The 21,559-nt window shown below is 37.3% G+C and overlaps 2 protein-coding genes across 6 annotated transcripts in view; one reads left to right on the forward strand and one right to left on the reverse strand.

The window, feature by feature from the left end:
- vps37d (VPS37D subunit of ESCRT-I) overlaps positions 1-10,780 on the forward strand; it is an 81,642-nt gene extending 70,862 nt beyond the window's left edge. Inside the window, exons 1-3 of one of the 2 annotated variants that reach the window (XM_087254626.1) lie at positions 5,434-5,837; positions 5,972-6,275; positions 6,484-8,445. In XM_087254626.1, the coding sequence (XP_087110752.1) occupies positions 7,105-7,554 (450 nt within the window). In that variant the 5' untranslated portion in view covers positions 5,434-5,837; positions 5,972-6,275; positions 6,484-7,104 and the 3' untranslated portion in view covers positions 7,555-8,445. Of the gene's footprint in view, positions 1-5,433; positions 5,838-5,971; positions 6,276-6,483 lie in introns of those variants that run through there. The other variant, XM_087254625.1, reaches the window with a different exon arrangement.
- Positions 1-21,559, reverse strand: part of mcama (melanoma cell adhesion molecule a) — a 638,953-nt gene that overhangs the window by 350,602 nt on the left and 266,792 nt on the right. The window lies entirely within an intron of this gene.

Genomic DNA, 21,559 nt, shown 5'->3' on the forward strand with positions numbered 1-21,559 from the left:
CTTGAATTAGAATACTATTGTAACAATGTAAAACTCACTTCAATCAGTTTAATGCATCTTTATCTATATCTACTGTAAATATCTAAATATAGATAAGCAACTCTGTCCAACTACTTGTTAACGCAAATTTCTATTCAGCCAATCACGTCGCAGCAACTCAGTGCATTTAGGCATGTAGACATGGTCAAGACAATCCGCTGCTATTCAAAGCAACATCAGATTGGGGAAGAAAGTTGATTTAAGTGACTTTGGTGGCGTGGTTATTGGTGCCAGACGGGCTGGTCTGAGTATTTCAGAAACTGCTGATCTACTGAGATTTTCATGCACAACCATTTCCAGGGTTAACAGAGAATGGTCCAAAAAGAGAAAATAGTGAGCGCCAGTTCTGTGGGCACAAATCCCTTGTTGATGCCAGAGGTCAAAGGAGAATGGCCAGACTGGTTCCAGCTGATAAAAAGGCAACAGTAACTCAAATAACCACTCGTTACAATCGAGGTCTGCAGAAGAGAATATCTAAAAGCACAACATGTTCAAACTTAAGGCAGATGGGCTACAGCAGCAGAGACCACACCGGGTGCCACTCCTGTCAGAATGAGAAAAGGACTACAATTTGCACAGGCTGACCAAAACTGGACAATAGAAGATTGGAAAAACATTGCCTGGTCTGATGAGTCTTAATTTCTGCTACGACATTTGAAAGGTAGGGTCAGAATTTGGCATCAATATCATGAAAGCATGGATCCTGCCTTGTATCTATGGTTTAGGCTGGTGGTAGTGTAATGGTGTGGGGGATATTTTCTTTGCACACTTTGGGCCAATAAGTACCAGTTAAGCATCGTGTCATGGGTGTTTATTTGTATATCTTGAGTCCCATAAAAACCCATAAAACACTAAAACAATTATTATATTTCATTCAGTCATTCATTTTCTTTTCGGCTTAGTCCCTTCATTAATACGGGGTTGCCACGGCGGAATGAACCGCCAACTTATCCAGCACGTTTTTACACAGCGGATGCCCTTCTAGCTGCAACCCATCTCTGGGAAACATCCAAACACACTCATTCACACACACTCATACACTACGGACAATTTAGCCTACCCAATTCACCTGTACCGCATGTCTTTGGACTGTGGGGGAAACCGGAGCACCCGAAGGAAACCCACGCGAACGCAGGGAAAACATGCAAACTCCACACTAAAATGCCAACTGAGCCGAGGCTTGAACCAGCGACCCAGCGACCTTCTTGCTGTGAGGCGACAGCACTACCTACTGCGCCACTGCATCGCCAATTTATTATATTTAATTTATTAAAATAAATTTAAAAACCCAAATAAATAAATTCCTATAAAATGAATGTGTTTTTTCATCTTTTAACAAAACACTATTTTTATATGTGGATCAATGAGTGGTTGAATTGTTCACTCAGTGCTCTTTGTATATGACCCATTTAGCTTGATCCATTGAAATTATTTAACTCAGAAGAACTCTGTGCACACACACTGGACGTCACTCTTCATTACGGGATCTGTTATCATCACAGACTCTCCAACAAAGGAGTCCAAACAGCTGAACATCAGGGGAAAAACACTCCTTGATGTGTTCTTGTTATTGTCTGAGCAGTTCGTCTGCGTCTGTCTGAGCTATTCGTGCAGTTCTTCGTCCTCAAGCTGTAAACAAGCCTCACACAGACCTGATCAATAGACCCTCCCACACAGACCCTCCATGACTTTGTCGCTCTGCCCCCCTGCATGCCGTCTGATGGATGATCTCAGTCCTCGTAAGTGAGTTTCAGTAGATCCAGCCTTCAGCAACACATCAGCCCCACACGTGCGTTTCCGAGGCCGATTCCTACACCAATGGCATATTCTATTAGTCTAGAAAAGGGCTGACGGCAAGAGCTCATATATTGCTCAATATGAAACTATAAAACTTTAATGATGCCTCGATTTGAAGAATTATAAAGAGCTAATAAACAGCGGGAGACCACATGAAGAACAGTTGGAAGACTCTGCTTTATCTATTAAGAAAAACATGCCTTTGATAAAGTAATTTCTGGATTTATTTATCCACTTGTGGATATTTGTAACTTGTGTTCATGCAATAGTAGTTTTTTTTTTTTATTGATTACACTGGGAAATGCTTTAGATTTAAACAAAACCCCAACTCATGGAGATTTAAAGGCTTTATTGTTTATTTATTTAGAGTTACAGACTCCATCAAAGACTATAAAATACACAATGTTTCACTCGTATAGTTTTGAATGAGAAAAAAATTATTTTTACTAGGGTTGTCAAATGATTAAAAAAATTAACGAGATTAATCACACTTTTTTGTAATTAATCATGATTAATCACGAAATGCCGTATTTATTACTGAAGTAAAAATACAGGCATGTAAGTGCTATTTAAATTTTAAAACAATCCATGCCAGTAACAAACAATAATGCTTTCCATGTTGGATTCTAAGTGGGATCCCTTCAGATTCATCAACACGCACGATCGCGTTCATCAAATTTGCTTAAACTAAGCATTCTAAAGTATAGCTGTATTTAACTAGCAAGGATTCTGACAGAGGAACGTGAAGCAGACGCTTTACAAAAGGGTGGAAACACGTCAAACTTAATGAAACATTTGAGGGACGCAGCTTAAGGGCAAAGAAATGTTTTTGACAGCTTGCGATTTGATTATCTTAAATAAACACATGAGTTTCGAAATGCGGAAGTTTTTCTTTCTGTGCGCCATGCGGTATCAAATTCCATAAAACATCCTGAATGAAATATGCTGAACGAGAGTGAACTGCTGAACTGCAGATAAAGTCTAATATTAAAAATGAAACACCCGAAATTGCATGAAACTCTGGAGGAAACGCCATATTTCTTTGCACATTTAACACACACAGAGCCAAAGCAAACTGAACTGGCGCTCTAGGCAAATGGCAATCACTGCATTTTATTCATATGAAAGGCCGAGATCAGTGAGGGAGGGGGTGGGTGTAGCGGATGAATGTGAGGACCAGGGGGTTCTGCTGCTCAAGTCAGCCGCCTAGGTCGCATCTATGGATGCGCCAGCCCTGAACACACGTCGGCCACAACAGGAAATAAAAAAACTGCAACTGTGTTATTTGCATTATTTTTTTTAAAGCGTTAAATATTTCAAATTGATCACGTGCGTTAACGCGCTAATTTTGACAGCCCTTATTTTTACCTTATCGATGACCGATTAAGCATGGACATTTAAAGTATAAGTTACACATAGTATGTGTGTAACATTTGTTTTTTTTTTTGTCCTAAAATGTAAAGTTATAAAAAACATCCCATAATGTAAATTATTTGTCATTTAATAAGAATATTTCAGTAACTCAATTTTGACAAAAATGTCAGATAGAATCTTATCATTCTAAGTTGATAAACTATTTGACTCACAGTAAAAAAATATATCTACATAAAGCTTAAAACCTGTACTTTTAAACAAACCAACAACACTTGAAATCAAATGTTCCCTGGTTTTATAGTCTGTATGAAGTAAATGTGAGGTACAGTCAGTCCTATCTGACCTCATGAAATCCCGACTCCATCATTTAAATGCAAATCACATAATGGGAACCATTTGAACGGCCATAAACTTGTAAACAAAGAAGCCTGTCATTTTAGGAGGGGATTTGCTGGTAGGAATACATTGGGGATTATTACAACAACAAAAAAACAGCGCAATTAGATGCTGTATTATTTAGAGTAGTGTTTCCCAACCATGTTCCTGAAAGCACACCAACAGTACACATATTCAAACACTTTCTATTCAAACACGCCTGAATCAACTCATCAGGACATTAAAAGAGACTCCCAAGACCTGAAATGAAATGGGATAGATATAAGAGATATGTACTGTTAGTTTGCCTCCAGGAACAGGGTTGGGAAACAATGGTTTAGAGGATAATAATGAGTAACACATAAGCTATTGGTTTTTATGGTAGTTACATAGTTTGACCGACTAGATTACAATTGATAGAAATAGCCAAAAAGGAGATTGGTGTCATGATCTCGTTCGCTTCTTGTGCGCCTCCACATTAGCTTTGGGCAACCTCATAAAAATGTTTTTTTTTTTTGAACATTTAGAAACCAAATTTAAGAGGCAGTTGTTATTAAATTTCATTCATGACTCCAAATATGATATTTAATTGTAAACTGTTTTGATTTTTCCTCGTTAAAAAAGAAAGAAGCTTGCACTTGCATCCCCCAAAGGCAATTCAAAGATGGCCTCCAAGTGAAATGACTTGCCTTAAAGGGACTTTGCCTGCCCTACACTGATGTGTGATGTAGTGGAAGGGTCGTGTCCTGACTTTTATTGTTGTCGAAGGACATTTTGGGGGGGTGGGTTGGTGCAGACGAGACGTATCAATAATTCAGTCCCCCCATACTGAGACAGACTGAGTGCAGACACCTGCCCTCTCACCAGAGACCCCCAAACACTTCAGCTCATCATACATTATTACTGCACACAGCTTGTTTGTTCATTTGTTCAGCTTTACAGTGTAAAACGGCCATATGACTTTTGCATTTACTTTATTGATTTCCCTAAGAGAAAAACTTTATGAGCTTCGTCTGTTAAAATCATATGGTAAACACACATGGAACGCAGCTGAAACAAGGTTTTGGAACATTCTAATGTGGGGTTTTTCCAACACTGTTAAAAATGCTGGGTTCCACACAGTTTCTTCATGGTGTCTCAACACCAATAGATTAAGTTAACTTTATTGTTTTGGCAAATTTAAAGGTGCTGTAAGTTTTTCACTCATTTAAAGCATAAAAATACCATCATATGTTTGCAAGTTTAAGAAACATGCTAAGTGAATATGCTTGTTTATCTTAAAAACAATGCTGAAGTCAGTTATTCTGCTTTGAAAATGTGCGCTATGTGCTGGAACATCTGTCATGGTTTTGGTCATTTAACTCGGCCAATCTTTAGCCAAATATAGTTTAGCACTGCTGATTCATTCATTCATTTCATTGATTTAGTTAAAGAGCCCCTTTTGGTTTTAAGGGTCTCCAAAAACAGGCTGATATGCATGTAAGGTCAATAAACACGTTCATTGTCTTATAATATGCATTTATTTTTTACCTAATTATTATTATTATTATTATTATTATTATTATTATTAATATTATTATTGTTAATATTATTATAACTTTATTATTATTATTATTATTATTATTATTATTAATGTTAATAGTATTATAATTTTTTTATTATTATTATGTGTTAGTATCGCCACTTGGTGTTTATAAAAAATCGTACAATGTTATCTAATATTAATTTGGCTTTTCAGAACAATTGTATTTTGCAACTGTATTTTATACTTATGTTTTTTTTTATTTTACACTTTAAACAATCAGTGATAATATTAATAATAATAATATGAATATGAATATTAACAATGCATTATTATGTTTGCAAATGTTAGCATTGCCTCTTGACGTGTAAAATGAAATTATTATAACATTAATAAACAGCATTTTACAGCATAATTGTAAATTGCAAACAGTACATTTTCTATTTATTTTATAATTTAGTTAATCACAAATAGTATTAATAATATAGGTTTGTTGTGCATTCTTATGTAAATAATCTAAGGATTTGAGAATCCTTGTAGCAAACTTATGTGTGTTGTTTCATGAAAGCAACCATTCATTTGTTGTGTTTTATTTGTTTATTTTCCTTTATTCTTCATTTAATTCTTCTATTTAATCATAGGATTCATGTATCATTATCATTATATCATTTTATCGATTATTAGTTAATAAATTGATTATTATCATTGATTATTATTTGTCATTTTTTATGTTTTTATTTTATTATTAATGAATGCTTTATTATTATTATTAAATTTTCCATGTTGTTATTTTCTTATGACTGTGTGGATTCAAGCAACACCTGTTTTCAAGCAGAAGAGATATAAGAATGTCTCTATTTCAAGATCTGTATTATCTCTGGACAAATACGCCTGCAGCTTCTCCACGTTGGACATCTAGTGTTCTACAGCCTCCGGCGCCTAGACTGCAGCTCCACACAGGAAGTTTGACCAGAGGAGAAAGGGTTGGGCCCAACAGAGCCTGGTTTCTCTTTTTTTTCCTTCACTTTTGTCAATTGGTGAACTTTTGTTCCTCACCACTGTCGCCACTGGTTTGCTTGGTTCAGGGCTTGGGGAGCTGCACATCAATGGATTTGCATTGGACCTGGGCATTGGCTCGTTTGACTCATGCTAGCATATGGGACTTCCTGTGTACTATGCATGGTAACAATGATAATGGAAGCCAAGTGCTAATAACGACTCGCTACATGCTATGAATGATTATCTAAATGAAATAACATATGCTAGAAATGCCTACAGAGTATTAGCATTTAATCAAACATGTACACGAGCATTACCATTTAGCAACTGCTTAGCAACCACCTAACAATGCCATAATTGTTTTAGCAACTGCCTAGCAACCACTTAGCAACCGCTGCCGTGCTTCCTGCCAACTGTGATTCCCAGTCCTAGCGCAGTCATGTTGGCTTTCTCAAGCCAACATCAAAGTTTATCAATAAACTTTAGGTTCTAGTTTTCCATTGCTGTTGCTTGTGTTAACAAGTTTGGATATTGGCCGCCTCCGCTGGCTTGTTGTCTGGATACCCAGAGAAACAGACATTTTCTCACAGGATCTGGCGTCTTATTTATCTGGTGTGTTCCAACATATGGACAGTATATATATTCAAAAAAAAAACTATCAAAAAATTTAAAAGAATTCATTGGAAATATATGAAAATACATTTTGAACCCAAAGCTAGGTTACCTTAAATCCGTATTTAAAAAAACACACTAAAAATGAATGACACTGAAGGAATGAGATCAAAACCACCGAAGGGTCACAATAGGTGTGGAAATAACTGTATTTTTGCTTTGTTTTTTACACAGCAAGGTTTTGACATTTGTCTTGGAACGCGATGAGTCACAGCGAAGATGTTTTGCATCTGCGTCACGCCTGTTATGAATCCGCCTGGTCTTTCCCCTCCTCTAATACCTGTTTATTTGTCATTTGACCTTCACAGGAGCTGCTGGAGAGATTCATGGAGGGCCACGTGCCCCTGGAGGAGTTCCTGGATTGTTTTCAAAGCCACAGGAAGACATACCACATCCGCCGCGCTCAAGCCGAGAAGCTCCAGGAGCTCAACAGACCCGGCAGGAAAGCCAAGAAACAAGAGGAGGAGCAGCACAAGAGGGAGGACCAGCTCAAGGAGTCCCATTCTAACGGCATCAGCGGCCCGCCTCGGGTCTTCCAACTTCGCTACGGCCTGACCCCGGCCATCCTGCTGCCTCTGTCATCTTCCTCCGCCTCAATACTGGACTCTCGCTCGGGCCAGCCACAGGGGTCAGGCCCCAGCGCCCCACACTCCTGCCCAGGGCAGCCTGTCGGCCTCAGAGTAATAGGACAGTTACCTGGCTGGCCTGTCAGGCCGGTGCGCCTGCAGCAACTGTACAGGCCCAGTCCCCATCAGCCTGAACCACCGTGTCGATAACGCTCAGCGCGAAAAACCCAAGACCGCACGAAGCCTTCATCGAGTCCATAAATAATAATGATGCTGCCATGAAATCAAATATCCATGTTAGGGATGCACGATATTATTGCCACATTCGAGGAATCAACTAATCATTAATTGAGATGTACTCATCGGCTTTAGCCCGATATCAAAAATGATGCTGATCTGCCTTCTTCATAAAATGAGTCAGCAATACATTTTCTGGCAGGAGTGCTAGCTATAAGATTAAGTCAACAATCTGCTGATTATTTGATTAAATAGTTGATTGACAATATAAATTCACTAGGCACATTTCCATTACGAATTTGGGCAGAAGTCTGGCAGTATTTTCTAAATGTCAACATTTCCATTAGTTCAGTGGTCCCTGACCTTTTTTTCACTGCGAACTGCTTGCGGCTAGGCATGTGACGATAACCGTGTCCAAGGTATACTGCGGTTTGGAAAAGTCAAGGTTTTAAGACCGTCTAAGTTTTCTGCTATACCGTTCCTAAGGTATGAGTAATGTTTTTTATTTAATTTTTTATTTAATTTTTTTTTTAACTTTTTTAGGACAACAGTATCTCCAGCAGAAAAGATCTCCAGAGTTGCAGTTTTAAATTGTAAAAAAAAATCGGTGTTTTTAAAACTAATGAAGACAGCATAAGTAAATAATTCATTTGAATTATTTAGCCTGACATGTTTACTGCTCCGAAATATTTGAAATGTTTCTCAAATTCAAATATATTGTGTACAAAGGCAAGGCAAGGCAAGTTTATTTATATAGCACATTTCATACACAGTGGCAATTCAAAGTGCTTTACATAAACAAGAATAAAAGTAAAATAAAAAGAAAAAATAAAGTAAAATAAAAATAAAAACAAATAATAAAAATGATTTAAAAAACCAAAAAAATGGGTAAAATGTAATATAAAAAAATGAAGAAGAAGAGAAAAACATAATAAAACATAATAGTGCAATCTGTCGGACGTAGCACAGTGCTCATTCAGTAAAGGCACAGCTAAACAGATGTGTTTTCAGTCTTGATTTGAATGTGCCTAATGTTGGAGCACATCTGATCATTTCTGGAAGCTGAAGAAAGGGGGAAAAGGTTTTGTTTTTTACCCAGACATTTAAAAAGAAAATATTTTAGAGCAGTAATCTCAATATCGTGATACTGTGAAACCGTAATATTTATATCTAAGGTTATCATACCGTCAGAATCTTATACCGGCTCATGCCTACTTACGGCATTTATTCAACTTGGTGTGTCTATCTGGCACGCATGTCGATTGAAAATAACTAACATCCCGTGCTCTAGAAAAGACAGGATAGGCTAACGGACCCTTTTTTTAGAGGCTTCCATCATTTGAGATCTCCAAAAGTTGATCTACTTGCACAGACATGGTGGATTCACCTAATTGATCCATTCCTTGGCAGTTCACAGGTCCTTCGATGGGCCTTTTCCCAGAAATTTTCCAAAGACGTCTGTTTCTTACTTATTTTGCTGCTTTAGAGCTAAATTTGGGCGCTCAAGTGGCCGAGACCTAACCGAGAGAATAAGGTCATTTTTCAAAGTAAAGGTTTTTTCAAAATAATAGATCATTCAAATTCAGGTAATAAATAAAACGGAAATAATGAATGATTTCATGTGAAGCCCGGTACCAACTGATCCATGGACGGGTACCAGCCCGGTGGTTGAGACCACTGCATTAGCTGACTAAAACATAATAAAATCAAAAATTATAGTAAAATATAAAGGTTTACTTACAATACAGTCAATGCACTAGTCATTTTATTTTTAATAGAAGGAGATCTGTCAGCCATCAGTGCGTTATTTCAGGGTTCCTACAAGTCTTGGAATTGCTGGAATATCATGGAATTTTATTTTAGACAGCAAATTTCAGGGAATTTTATATATTTTTTGTCCAAGTCATTGAATGTCATGGATTTTTATTTGTTGATTTCAATTTTACTTGCCATTAATCAGAATGAAACTTTAAATACCATCTTTTTTTTGCATTTGTTTAAGTTTTTTCTATTGTTATGGTTAATTTATTTTCTTTCTGCGCCTTTTATTATTTTCCCGCTTGTCGACGTTCAGTCAAATATATTAAAACAATATAATAAGAAAATGACAGTTTACAACATTAAGCAGCACACGTTTTCCTTTGTTTTGCTATATATAAATGGAAGTGAATGAAACTGGAAGTCTTGACACATTTAGATAAGTGACAAAAATCAGGGAGTTTGACATTTGGCTTAAAGTGGGAAACCCGCCTTCATGTCTGCCTCCAGGTCTTTGTAAATCATGACATTACTCTGTTGCTTGACCTTAATAATAATATAAATGTATATATAAAGGTTTATACCTTTAGTTTTACTGGACAATAGTGTGTACACAGGAAAGCATGGGGAAGAAAGAAGGGAAAAGGATTGGTTCCCGAACCCAGAATTGAACTCTGGTCAGCATGAGCACATTAGTGCTATGCTATAATAGTTTTGTAGTTGGTGTGCTCCATCTTTAAAGAGTGACCATATTATATACGCCATGTGACCTGTTTCCATTGCAGTTTTGTAAAATATTCCTTTTCCCTTTTTTAAAACAGCTCTAAAACCACCTCATGCAAGCATAAAAACACGAGCAATGCAAACTTTTCTCTTTTTTTGATGATGTGTTTGGTCATTTTTGTTTAATGATGCACATTTCCATATAGGCATATTTTCAATTCACTATTTTGATTTGCACAGTTTGAAGGGTAATGGAAAGGCGCCTAGTAATTCAGGTTGCAAAATTATTATTGCGATATTGTATCAGTAAAATGAACAGCAGACAATTGTAGACTAACAGAGAATATCTGTGAAAATTCATTTAAAAAATATTGGCTTATTGGATCTCAGCAGAAATCAAAATATCGTGCATCTCTGATTCATGTGTCCAAAAAGGGAGGAGAGTGGAAAGCCATAAAGTATTTGTTGATGTCGCTTGTCGTTGTTGCTCGTACGTTTCTCTTCATTTGGTTTGTGTAGTTTGTGTGGGTTTGTTCAGTCGAGCTGCTGTTTGTTTGTTTGTTTGTATGAGGGAAGTGGCCTGTTTCAAGAGACGCTGCTTTTTAGACTGGAAGGTGTTTTTTGGGGGGGGTCAGTGATGGACTTGTGATATGGCACCTCTTTTGTAATGTTTATGGGTGTTCAATAAAGTCTAATCATGATGTTTATTTTAAGCCTACATCCGGGTGCTTTCGTCTTTTATTTTTTGTTTTTCTTTCTTTGCTTTCGTGTTGATTTTAGTTGCTATACTGGAAAAATATCAGCTCTCAGTTTGTATTTTGGTCAATTTTTTATGTAGAATAATAATTAAAACAGAAAATTTATAGAGATTATAAAATGTGAAAGTTACCTAAGGTTTACTCCTTTTGAGTGTAACTCTTATTTTACAAACATATTGTTAAAAGCAATAAATAATTTGAGTTTGGTGTATTGAAAACAACATTTGTCTAGATCATATTAAACATCATGTCATTTTTAAGCTTTAAAGGGCCATGAAACCCCCTCGTTTTAGCAGGGTGCTTTCACACTTCTACTTTGGAAAGGTCAGAAAAGTGGGCGTGTCCAGCTTTGTTTTGGGGGAGTGTCAGAGGAAGAAAAGAGGCATGGTGTGGGCGTGTCTATTTGGGCGCGCTGACTTTCAGAGTCAAAACACACACACACACACACACACACACACACACACACACACACACACACACACACACACACACACACACACACAGAGAGAGAGAGGAGACAAAGTGACTGTGTTTACATGGACATCTGTAGTCGAATTATTTGCCAAATTATTAAATGGTGGACTTTAACTGCAGTTTGGCTCTTTCATTCAGGGAATTCATTCATGCCCCTCGCGACAAACGAAATATTTGATTCGAGGAACTGCTCTAAGCGTGTATTTTTCATGCAATGTTTGATACCGCACGGCGAATGAGAGAAAAAAAAACTCAGCATTTCCCGGAAACTTGAAAAGAATGAAATGGGAAATTAAGATGAGGGCGATTCATTATTAATATTATTATTATTATTATTATTATTATTATTATTATTTTAAAGGTGCAGTGTGTAAGTTTTTGAAGTATTGCACTCTTGGTTCAAAACACGCAATCGCAGGTTGACGACACCAACAGCAGACTGTTAAACCCAAATGTTGATTTAAGGCGTGTTTTAAATAAAAGCAATGACATGTGAATGAAGGAATATTCTACATATTCTCCAGTTTTTGTCCTAATCAACACCTGGAATTTATATTTCAGAAACGGCTTTTATTTCTTGCAGCTGAACAACAGAAAACTGACCATGATCACCTCAGGTAAACCTCATGTTCTTCATTCAGTGTTAAATGCTAACATTGTGAGTTTGAATGCAGTTTTACATGACATGTATTGCCATACTACTGAAAGCAGCAGCAGATAGTTCACCTCAGATCTTAAAAATAAAATAAACTGTTTGAAATGAAACTTTAGAACTGCGACTCAGTACAAACCAACACATGAATGATTCAGCATGTACATTTAATAATGTTAAAGAGGTTTAATATGTATTAATTAGATTATCAACCTTACCGTTTCGTTGAAGTGCAGTGAGTGCAAATTCTGTGCTTCTGAATGGCTGTATTTAAATTTCAGTTGTGTTTTGTCTTGTGCAAACAGCCAAATTGCTTATCGTTGCAAATCTTGTCACGTAGCGTGTTGTTAGGACACGGGATTACAATGTAACCCAATATTTATATTATTTGCAAATTAATAACCACCTCATGTGGAACTCTGAATCTGCGTCTTATTTCGTAGTCTGTTACTGTACACCGGAGGTTGCATTTTGGTCGGAAATTTGAGAGCCTTCATGACTGAATGAATGAAATACACTGTTCTCTACCAAGGCAGCCCGGGGTGCTGGAATATAATTGGCTAAAGTGGCATTGGGCGGGTTAATAGACAAAAACAAAGAGACGTTCTGGCACGTAACACACATTTTCAAAGCCGAATTTCTGGCTTTAGCAATGTTTTTCAGATAAACAAGCATGTTCACTCAACATTCTTAAATATCTGCAAACATATTAGGGTGTTTTTATGCTTTAGACGAGTCAAAAACGTACATATCTTTAAACATACTTGATATTCAGAAAAGTTTAAAATATATATACATTTTTAAATATAACTATAGATTTATATTATGATTTATTTTTAAAATGTTGTAAATGTTTAAACATTTTTTGTCTTCCATTGTACTCTTGTTAGTTATTATTTATTATTATAATTTTTTAGCATTTCTGAGCCAAATCTTAAAGCTGTCTTACGGTTGAGACTGTCTTTTTTCTGACTGCATTGTTCAATAAATTACAGCTAATTAAAATAAAAGTCTTAAAATCAGTAATAAATACCTCAGGCCTAATTTTCCGAGTGTCCGTTTTAATAAATGGCTATAATTTTTTTTATCTATATATTTATAAAAACAGGAACTTTAAACAAAAATTAGCTTTATTTGGATCATCTTAGGTCAGACCGAAAATAACACTGTAAATAAAATACACACAATATTAATACATATAGATATATAAAACATGCCATAAAATCATGCATTGATACAATTCACCAAACAAGAAATTATCAGGAAAACATAATTAGACACTAAATAAGTATATAAATAATAGGATCATATCACATTTATACACAAACATATACACACATAAGATAAAATAAAAATAATAATAGACAAACAATATAAAAATAAAGAAAGAAAGTAAAGAAAAAAAGCAAGATATAGCTGCCTCCTTAAAAAAAGATTTTTAGAAAAGGGCTCCAGACTTTCTGAAACTGATCTGGCTTTTGTTTGATTACGAACCGAATCTTTTCCATTCTAAGAGCATATAAAAAATCAAAACCCATTGCAGATAATAAGGGGAAGCTCTGGCTTCCAGTTCATAAGAATGAGTCTCTAGCCAGTAAAGTTGCTAAGGCCACACTATCATCCTGTAATAAATTTAATTCAACATATTCTAGCAGGATTCCAAACAGCGCTGTTAAGGGGTTTGGGTCTATTGATAATGAAAAAAACAGCAGAAAAACACTTGAAGACTTTCCCCCAAAACAAGACCAGAAAATATGTAACAGTGTGGCTGATTCAGTTGTAAAGTGAAGTCAAGATTAGGGAATATTTAATTCAGCTTAGTTTTAGACCAGTGTATTCTGTACACGATGAATTGAACAAACCTATTTAATAAAATCGATTAAATACAAAAATAATAATAATAATTTTATTAAATTATTAACTGTTTATAGAAAATGTCAAACAAGTAATGGAGAAAAAATATGATTCATATTTTCATATACAATAAAAAGCAACTTGTTAAGATAAGCGCCTAACAACATGGATAAATCATTCTCATATGGCCCTATCATACACCTAACGCAAGACGTGTGGCACGATTTTTTGCTATTTTCAAACCAGCGCAATCCTAATTTTCACATTTTGCACCACGTTATTTAAATAGCAAATCCATTTATGCCACTTTGTGGACCATTACACCACCACCACCACCACCAGTCTAAACCGTTGATACAAGGAAGGATGGATCCATACTTTCATGTTGTTGACACCAAATGCTGACCCTACCATCCGAATGTCGCAGCAGAAATCCAGACTCATCAGACCAGGCAACGTTTTTCAATCTTTTTTCCAATCAGTTCCTGTTTTTAGCTGACAGGAGTCACACCCGGTGTAGTCTTCTGCTGCTGTAGCCTCAAGGCTGGATGTGTTCTGCATTCAGAGATGCTCCTCTGCATACCTCAGTTGTAACGAGTGGTTATTTGAGTTACTGTTGCCTTCCCATCAGCTCGAACCAGTCTGGCCATTCTCCTCTGGCCTCTGGCATCAACAAGGCATTTGCGCCCACAAAACTGCCGCTCACTGGATATTTCCTCTTTTTCAGACCATTCTCCGTAAACCCTACAGATGGTTGTGCATGAAAATCCAGGTAGATCAGCAATTTCTGAAATACTCAGACCAGCCCGCCTGGAAACAACAAACATGCCACGTTCAAAGTCAATTAAATCCGTTTGAACTGCAGCAGATCATCTTGACCATGTCTACATGCCTACTGTAAATGCATTCAGTAGCTGCCATGTGATTAGAAATTTGTGGTAACGAGCATTAGACAGGCGTACCTAATAAAGTGGCCGCTGAGTGTATATCACCTAAAAACTAACAACACTGATATTATACTTGCATCGAAAACCTTTATTTTAATTTAATAGAACCTTTAACGAAAAACAATACATTTTGTAGAGCCCTTTGAAGTTAAATAACATGTTTTCATGTGATTCACCATATTGTTGTTTTTATTGTTATTATTATTAAGACTTGGCATATTAAGGATTTTTCTTCTACACAATAATATACTGTACATCCCAAAAGAAAAGCAATGTGAGTTAGATGAACTCGTGATGTATGTTTGTCTGTGCAAGACTCGTTTTACAATGGAGCGGTTCACATGGTTTATTTATTATTTACACAGCTGCGACTCGAGTCTTTGAAAGGCCGAACTTCGCCAAACACTTTGTTGTTTTAAGTTTTTTTTTCATCCATTGCAGTCGAGTTTATAGTCAGAAAATATGAACAGGCTGATTTCCCTCCAGGGTTGCACTTTAGTTTTTAAGCTACAGTTGAGTATTGTTACAAATAAAACCGGGATTTACACAGAATGCATTGCAGTAAGTGTGCTTATAAACCAGCGGTGAAGAAAATCATATCTAAGAGCGATGGATTTGCTTTATTTATGGAAATCCTCTTTTGGAATGCCCCATGTGGACTTCAAACGCTGCTTATTTGTTTGCTTTTTATTTCCAGGGCGGAAAGTTCTGCATTAGTTTTCATTGGTTGTGTTGGGTTTTGATGGGGAAAAAGATGTTACATTATGAATTAGACGTGGCTTCACTATTTATCACCCTTCAGGGATCAGAAAGAGGTGCAGGGCAGAAATAACACCATGTGTTTTTCTCTTAAAATTTAGTATCCTTCGCCTGTTCCTGACATGCTGGAATTCTGCAAAAGTTGTAATTCCCAAGACTTTGACTTTATTTTACACACGTGGAATAATGTCATTGGCTTCACCACATCACATATTTATGTCACTTAAAAAAACAAGTCACACATATACATTCAGCATTGAATAAATGTGCCCAGGGCTATATTTTTGAGAACTGACAAATATGTACCCTGAACTACAGCTTCTTGCAGCTTTTGTATTCACAAATCCACTAGAGGGTGCTGTGTATATTATTGACAATTTTAAATACGTTACTGTGGTATGTTTTTTAATATGTGCCATTTCTCGAATATCCACTAGGGGCTGCTGTGGACATTTCTGGAAATCCCAACATCCTTGCTGTGTGTCCATGCTTTTTGCGGATATTGACTGACCCAGCCTTTGCATGATCACATAGCACATAGCACTCACTGCGGCTGATGTCGACACTGACGCACACCTTTGAAAAACTGTAACTACATGTCGCAATGTTGCGAAGCGCAAGCTCTGTGGTTGGTCGGCTTGGTAGCGCTGACAAGTGTGGGCAGTCCTGAGAGTTATGAGCCCAATGGAGCGAGTATTTGCAAGTGTCGAGTCCCGTGAAGGAGCTCCAGATGGAAACGTTTGTTTTGTGTTTACCTCATGATTAAATTCGTTGCACGCCCGCCGGTTCCCACCTTTGAATGAGCGAGTTTTAGCTACCTGTACAGTAAGGTAGCGTTCAGAAAAAAACAAAACACCGAGGAACACGGAGGAACATTAAAACCTGCTGCCAGCTAGCGTTTCAGAAGTGTTATTGCAGAGCAACACAAACAGCATGCAGAAGTATAAATGCACGACAACGCACAAGGCTGGCACGCTAATCACTCGACGCAGAAGTATAAATCAGCCTTTAGTTAACAACACCTTTGATGGCAGTGAGCCTCTCCTTTAAGGAGATATAACCAGAACCCTTACTTGTAAGCGTCAACGCTTCATATTTACTTTGAATGGGTGACGTTAGGCTTTGCCGAACTGCATTGTGGATCCGTCGGCAGCGATTTAGCGCCTCAGCTTGCTGCAGAAGTTAGGAAATTCTCAACTTTTGAAGCGCCAATGGAAACATAAGCCAATTAGATTGTTTTATGTAAATACCCAAGCTCAAAACAGTAGCCGATTACGGACTAATTCCATTGGCTGACGCTGGTATGACAATCACGTCAGCCTCAACTTCAGACACACCCTCTGTCAAGTGTTGACGCTGAATGTGAATGCACAATAAGTTTCTAGTTGCGGATTATTCTGTTCATTATAAAGATTTTAAATTGCGGCAAGGATGCTGAGTGTGGTGAAAAAAGAATGGTTGGCGATCTCGATCCCAGAAATCCTGAAGCTTCGGTCTAGATGAAAATACAGTAAAATACAAGTAGAATTCTCCCTGGGCGAGGCAGTGGGACAGTAGGTAGTGCTGTCGCCTCACAGCAAGAAGGTCGCTGGTTCGAACCTCGGCTCAGTTGGCGGTTCTGTGTGGAGTTTGCATGTTCTCCCTGCCTTCGCGTGGGTTTCCTCCGGGTGCTCCGGTTTCCCCCACAGTCCAAAGACATGCGGTCCAGGTGAATTGGGTAGGCTAAATTGTCCGTAGTGTATGAATGTGTGTGTGGATGTTTACCAGAGATGGGTTGGGGCTGGAAGGGCATCCGTTGCGTAAAAACTTGCTGGATAAGTTGGCGGTTCATTCCGCTGTGGCGACCCCGGATTAATAAAGGGACTAAGCAGACAAGAAAATGAATGAATGAATTCTCCCTCACAAGCTGTCCACCACAGCAGACATTGCATTCGTAGCCTCATTTTAGGCCTTGTCTTGTAACATTTTATTTAGTTAAACACTAGTGATTAGCGTTATGTATTTTCCCAATGGTTTGTAATACAAACCTTTTCATCTCTACCATAAAGAGAAAATCTGGCTACAGGCATGTGTTTTTTTTCAAGGCTGGATCAAAACAAAACTGTGACTCTACAGTTCTTCATACCTCGCTTAAATGATCTTAGATGATTTGGCAGATCTTGGATCTGTTAATCTTGATAATTGATCTCTGGCTAATTAGGTTCTTCAAACAAGTTTGTGAATCAGATTAAAATGTATGGATTAACTGATCTGAGATTGCTGTTTGTGTTGTAAAGGACAGATCTATCGATCCTCGAAATCAGGATCAGCAATGCAACGATTGGCTGATGGCACAACAGTGTAATGACATTATCTAATTAATATTCAATGTGTGCAAAATTACATGAAATTCATAGCAAACGGTTTGTTAAATATGATACCTAATAACTTTCCACATTTGTTGTGAGCTCTGCAGGCTTTACACTTTCATGTGTCGAGAGGATTCATTATGTATTTCAATGATATCAATGTATTTAGTACTACATTTAGAGAAGATTTTCTTTATTATAGTAGCCTAGGCATACTTAGGTTTTAATCGGCATAAGCAATGACTGTATAAATGAATGTTGCATCAAAAAAGCATTTTGATATTGTTAAAGGTATCAATCACCGGCATGTTAGTGATCAAAGCACATGCATGACTGCATAAATTATTATCCTTTTTTTTAAAGTCAAATATTGTGCATGTACGTGTTTGTGTCTAATAAGTTAGTATCAATACATTTTCTCATTGAACCACCAGGTGGCAGTCTTTGTACTTTTACTTCGGAGTGCAGATTGCAATTTTTATTAATATATATATATATATATTTTACTTTATATATATGTAGTTAAAATATATATATATTTACTATTTTCCCAAGTGTATATAACTACTGTAAGAAATTATCAGCATTTGGTACATACTTTCAGTATTATCTTTGCTTGAACAGACCCGATCTAATACTATTTATATGAAATAAGCCTGCTCCTACGCAGGTTTGAGCTACCAGAACTGTTACTATGACAACAAGAATCAGATGAGTTTTGAAGAACGAAACGAGCCTGGATCGTGTCAAATTGTTAATATCCAAATCAAGCTAATTTAGTAATCCACATACGAAGAACAGTCCTCAGGACTGACCTTAGCTACCCATCGTATACTCTGAAAATCATTCAGCCTAAATACAAAGTGTATATGTGGTAAGCTGCCACATTTGGGAAGTTTTCAGAGCTGGGTTAAAAGTTGGTCTCCTCAACAACACCGTTTCAACTCAACCCATAGCAATTTGTGTGTTTAACTATGTGCTACTCTCAGAGATCAGGACAATTCTGGTTCTAATTATTTTTCTTTGGAACTGTTTTCTGTGGGATCTAATGATTCGGTGTGTAACTAAAGTGTCTGTCGATCTCGAGCAAAGAAGTTTGGAGCTTGGGACTTAATGGGAACGTTGAGGTAGTGAGTCCCTGTCCCTGGCTCAAGAAGTCCCAGAGATTTAAAAAGATTTGTAACACTTAAAAATATATGTATCTAACAGATTACTCTCAGAAATGTTCTGTAAGTCCATCTGGGATCCACAAATATCAAAATTTAAAAATGCCAACATTTTTAAAATCAGACCCCTGTTTTCTTGATGCTATGACAAATCCAGTCTTAGTTTGTCTGGCTCATCTACTAAAGAAGCGTGACATCATTGTGCAAAAATTAGCAAGAAGCCTAAAGGCACAGTGATTTCTAAGAACATTCTTCTAGCATTTATAACCCTTCAGACATCCTGTCATAGCGTCAGTGTCAGACCATGAGGTCAGACGGAGTCCACATCTGTCAGCACCTTAGCACGTCCAGAGTAAGGTGACCTTGATCATGATATGCCTGATCCCATTCCCCCTCCTCAAATCTACTCTGATACATCTTGGCTTTCATTCCGCAACACAAGCTCTTAGCGTAGAGGCGAGAGGGCGACCCGGAGGAGGGATTTGACTCCTAAAAGCCAGAGTTCATTTATCAGTCTGCAGGGTTTTGTTTGTGCTGTGGATTTGCTTGTTCTAGCATGTGCTATCGTGGACCAGATCAGTGTTTTTCATTATGGAGGCAGGAGGAATGCTGTCAACACGCAAACGTGAAGGTGTTCGCTGTTCTTTGCTGATTCAGATTTTTTTCCCCCGATTTCACACTGTAGATTTCAATCGGTTGTAATCATAACAAACGTCAATCAAGGAAATGTGCAAGCGCAACAATTGTGATGAATAATTGTTGGCATATTTTCACATAGGTTATATTTCATTCAGATTACTTAATCATAGTATACAGTGAGGAGGGAGTACTTTTAGGTTATCATAAGTGATTTAGCTTTACATAAGTCACTGAATTGGAACAGATGGTTAGCATCTTGCTAAAAAATTAATACATAAACAAATAAATAAAGGTTTTCGATGATAGTGGTGTGTGTGATGCGTTTTTTAAACTATGACATAGCTTGTGGCTGAACTACCATAGTAAGATGTATTGTGATAGTATCTGTGTGTTCACACTGAAGGAGGCGAAAGCATCAAAGTTCGCTCTGGCTGCTCTGGCGACAACATTGTCTGCTTTCACAGCTCCATTAGCGATAGCGTCAAAATTCGCTACATTGATCTCGAATTTAAAGGGGCTGTTGCAGCATATAAGCAAATCAGTTACATTCCCGCATAAAAACATGAGAGGGGTCTGGATGCAGACCTGGTGCAGTGCAATCTGGGCTGCATCCAATGCTTTTTAATGGGCTCACCTAACCCCACCCCTAACCCTACCCGTCACAGTGACGTCACACGCTCCATTTGAGTGCATTGTGTCTGACATTGCATCGCTGATTTATTAATGGTCTCTTAACTAGTTATAACAGATAGTTATTCTAAAGTGTTACCTACAGCTTTTAAGTTATTTTTGGCCATGGCATGTTAACAGAGAAGAAGAGAATACGCTTTTTTAGACCGTGGAGACTTTTCAAAAACACAAAGGATAAAACATTTCCAATTTAGTACATTTGTGCTCAAGAACAATTCCAATAATCTAAATTGAAACCAGTTTTCCCTAATGTTTAAGTGGAAACTGATATTTATTTGTAGTATATTCATTTTGTAAATGAATGACTTCATTCGCTCCATAAGTCAATAACCATCAATGAAACTTGGCATCAGAATGATTCAATCTGAGTATGCAAAGACACAGACAGATCACACAGTGTGACTTGCATAAAAGAAAATGGAGCCTTGAACAACAGAAGTGCTTTGTTCAGCCAGATGACATCTTTGAGAATCATCAAATGATGTGCTCTCGGGCCTGTTGACATCCTGTGGAACATTATAGCTAACAACAGGATTATAATAAACTTCAACACAGCATTATTTGATCAGTGTGAAGCGATTGTTTTGTGTTGCTTTATGATGGCTGAACTCTATGTGAATTGACTGCATGCTGCTTTTTCAGAGAAACACATTAAGGCTGTAGAAAGTGGACGTCAAGACCAAATGAGGCCTGGACCATCTGCTGCGCATTCAAACTGCTGATTTGGGGCAAGCGTAATGTTTTATCTAACCATTCCGTAATCTTTCGCTTAAATATTGATGCTTTTAGTTTCTCATTGTAATCAGTTTAGACTGTTTACTGGCAGGCTGGATGTGCATTTTCCGCTTGACGCTATGCCCTAAGGAGTGAAAAGAAAAGGTTCTGACCTTCTTTCGCTCTCAGAATGCATCCCTCCAGGCTGTTTGTGTTGGTCAAATGGTTCGCCAGGGCTCAGCTTGTTTAGATGGGCTGATCCGCCGATTTCTCGCAAAAGATGAAACCACGATAGGATGCCATGAGAGATATTTCTGTCTCATAGAAATCATATTATGAGATTTTGTGAAAAGCAATTCAACGCGCATTATTATTGTGCTGTAGAGGAAACTGCACTTGACAGATATGCTGGTAATAAAGTCATGATGCAGTATGTGTTTCCTATTTTTCTACAAGAGTACTTTAGCTAATGAATGAATTGTTTTATTGACAGTGT

This window comes from Danio rerio, chromosome 5 (genome assembly GCF_052040795.2).
Source record: "Danio rerio strain M-AB ecotype USA chromosome 5, GRCz13ab, whole genome shotgun sequence".
Lineage (NCBI taxonomy): Eukaryota > Metazoa > Chordata > Actinopteri > Cypriniformes > Danionidae > Danio > Danio rerio.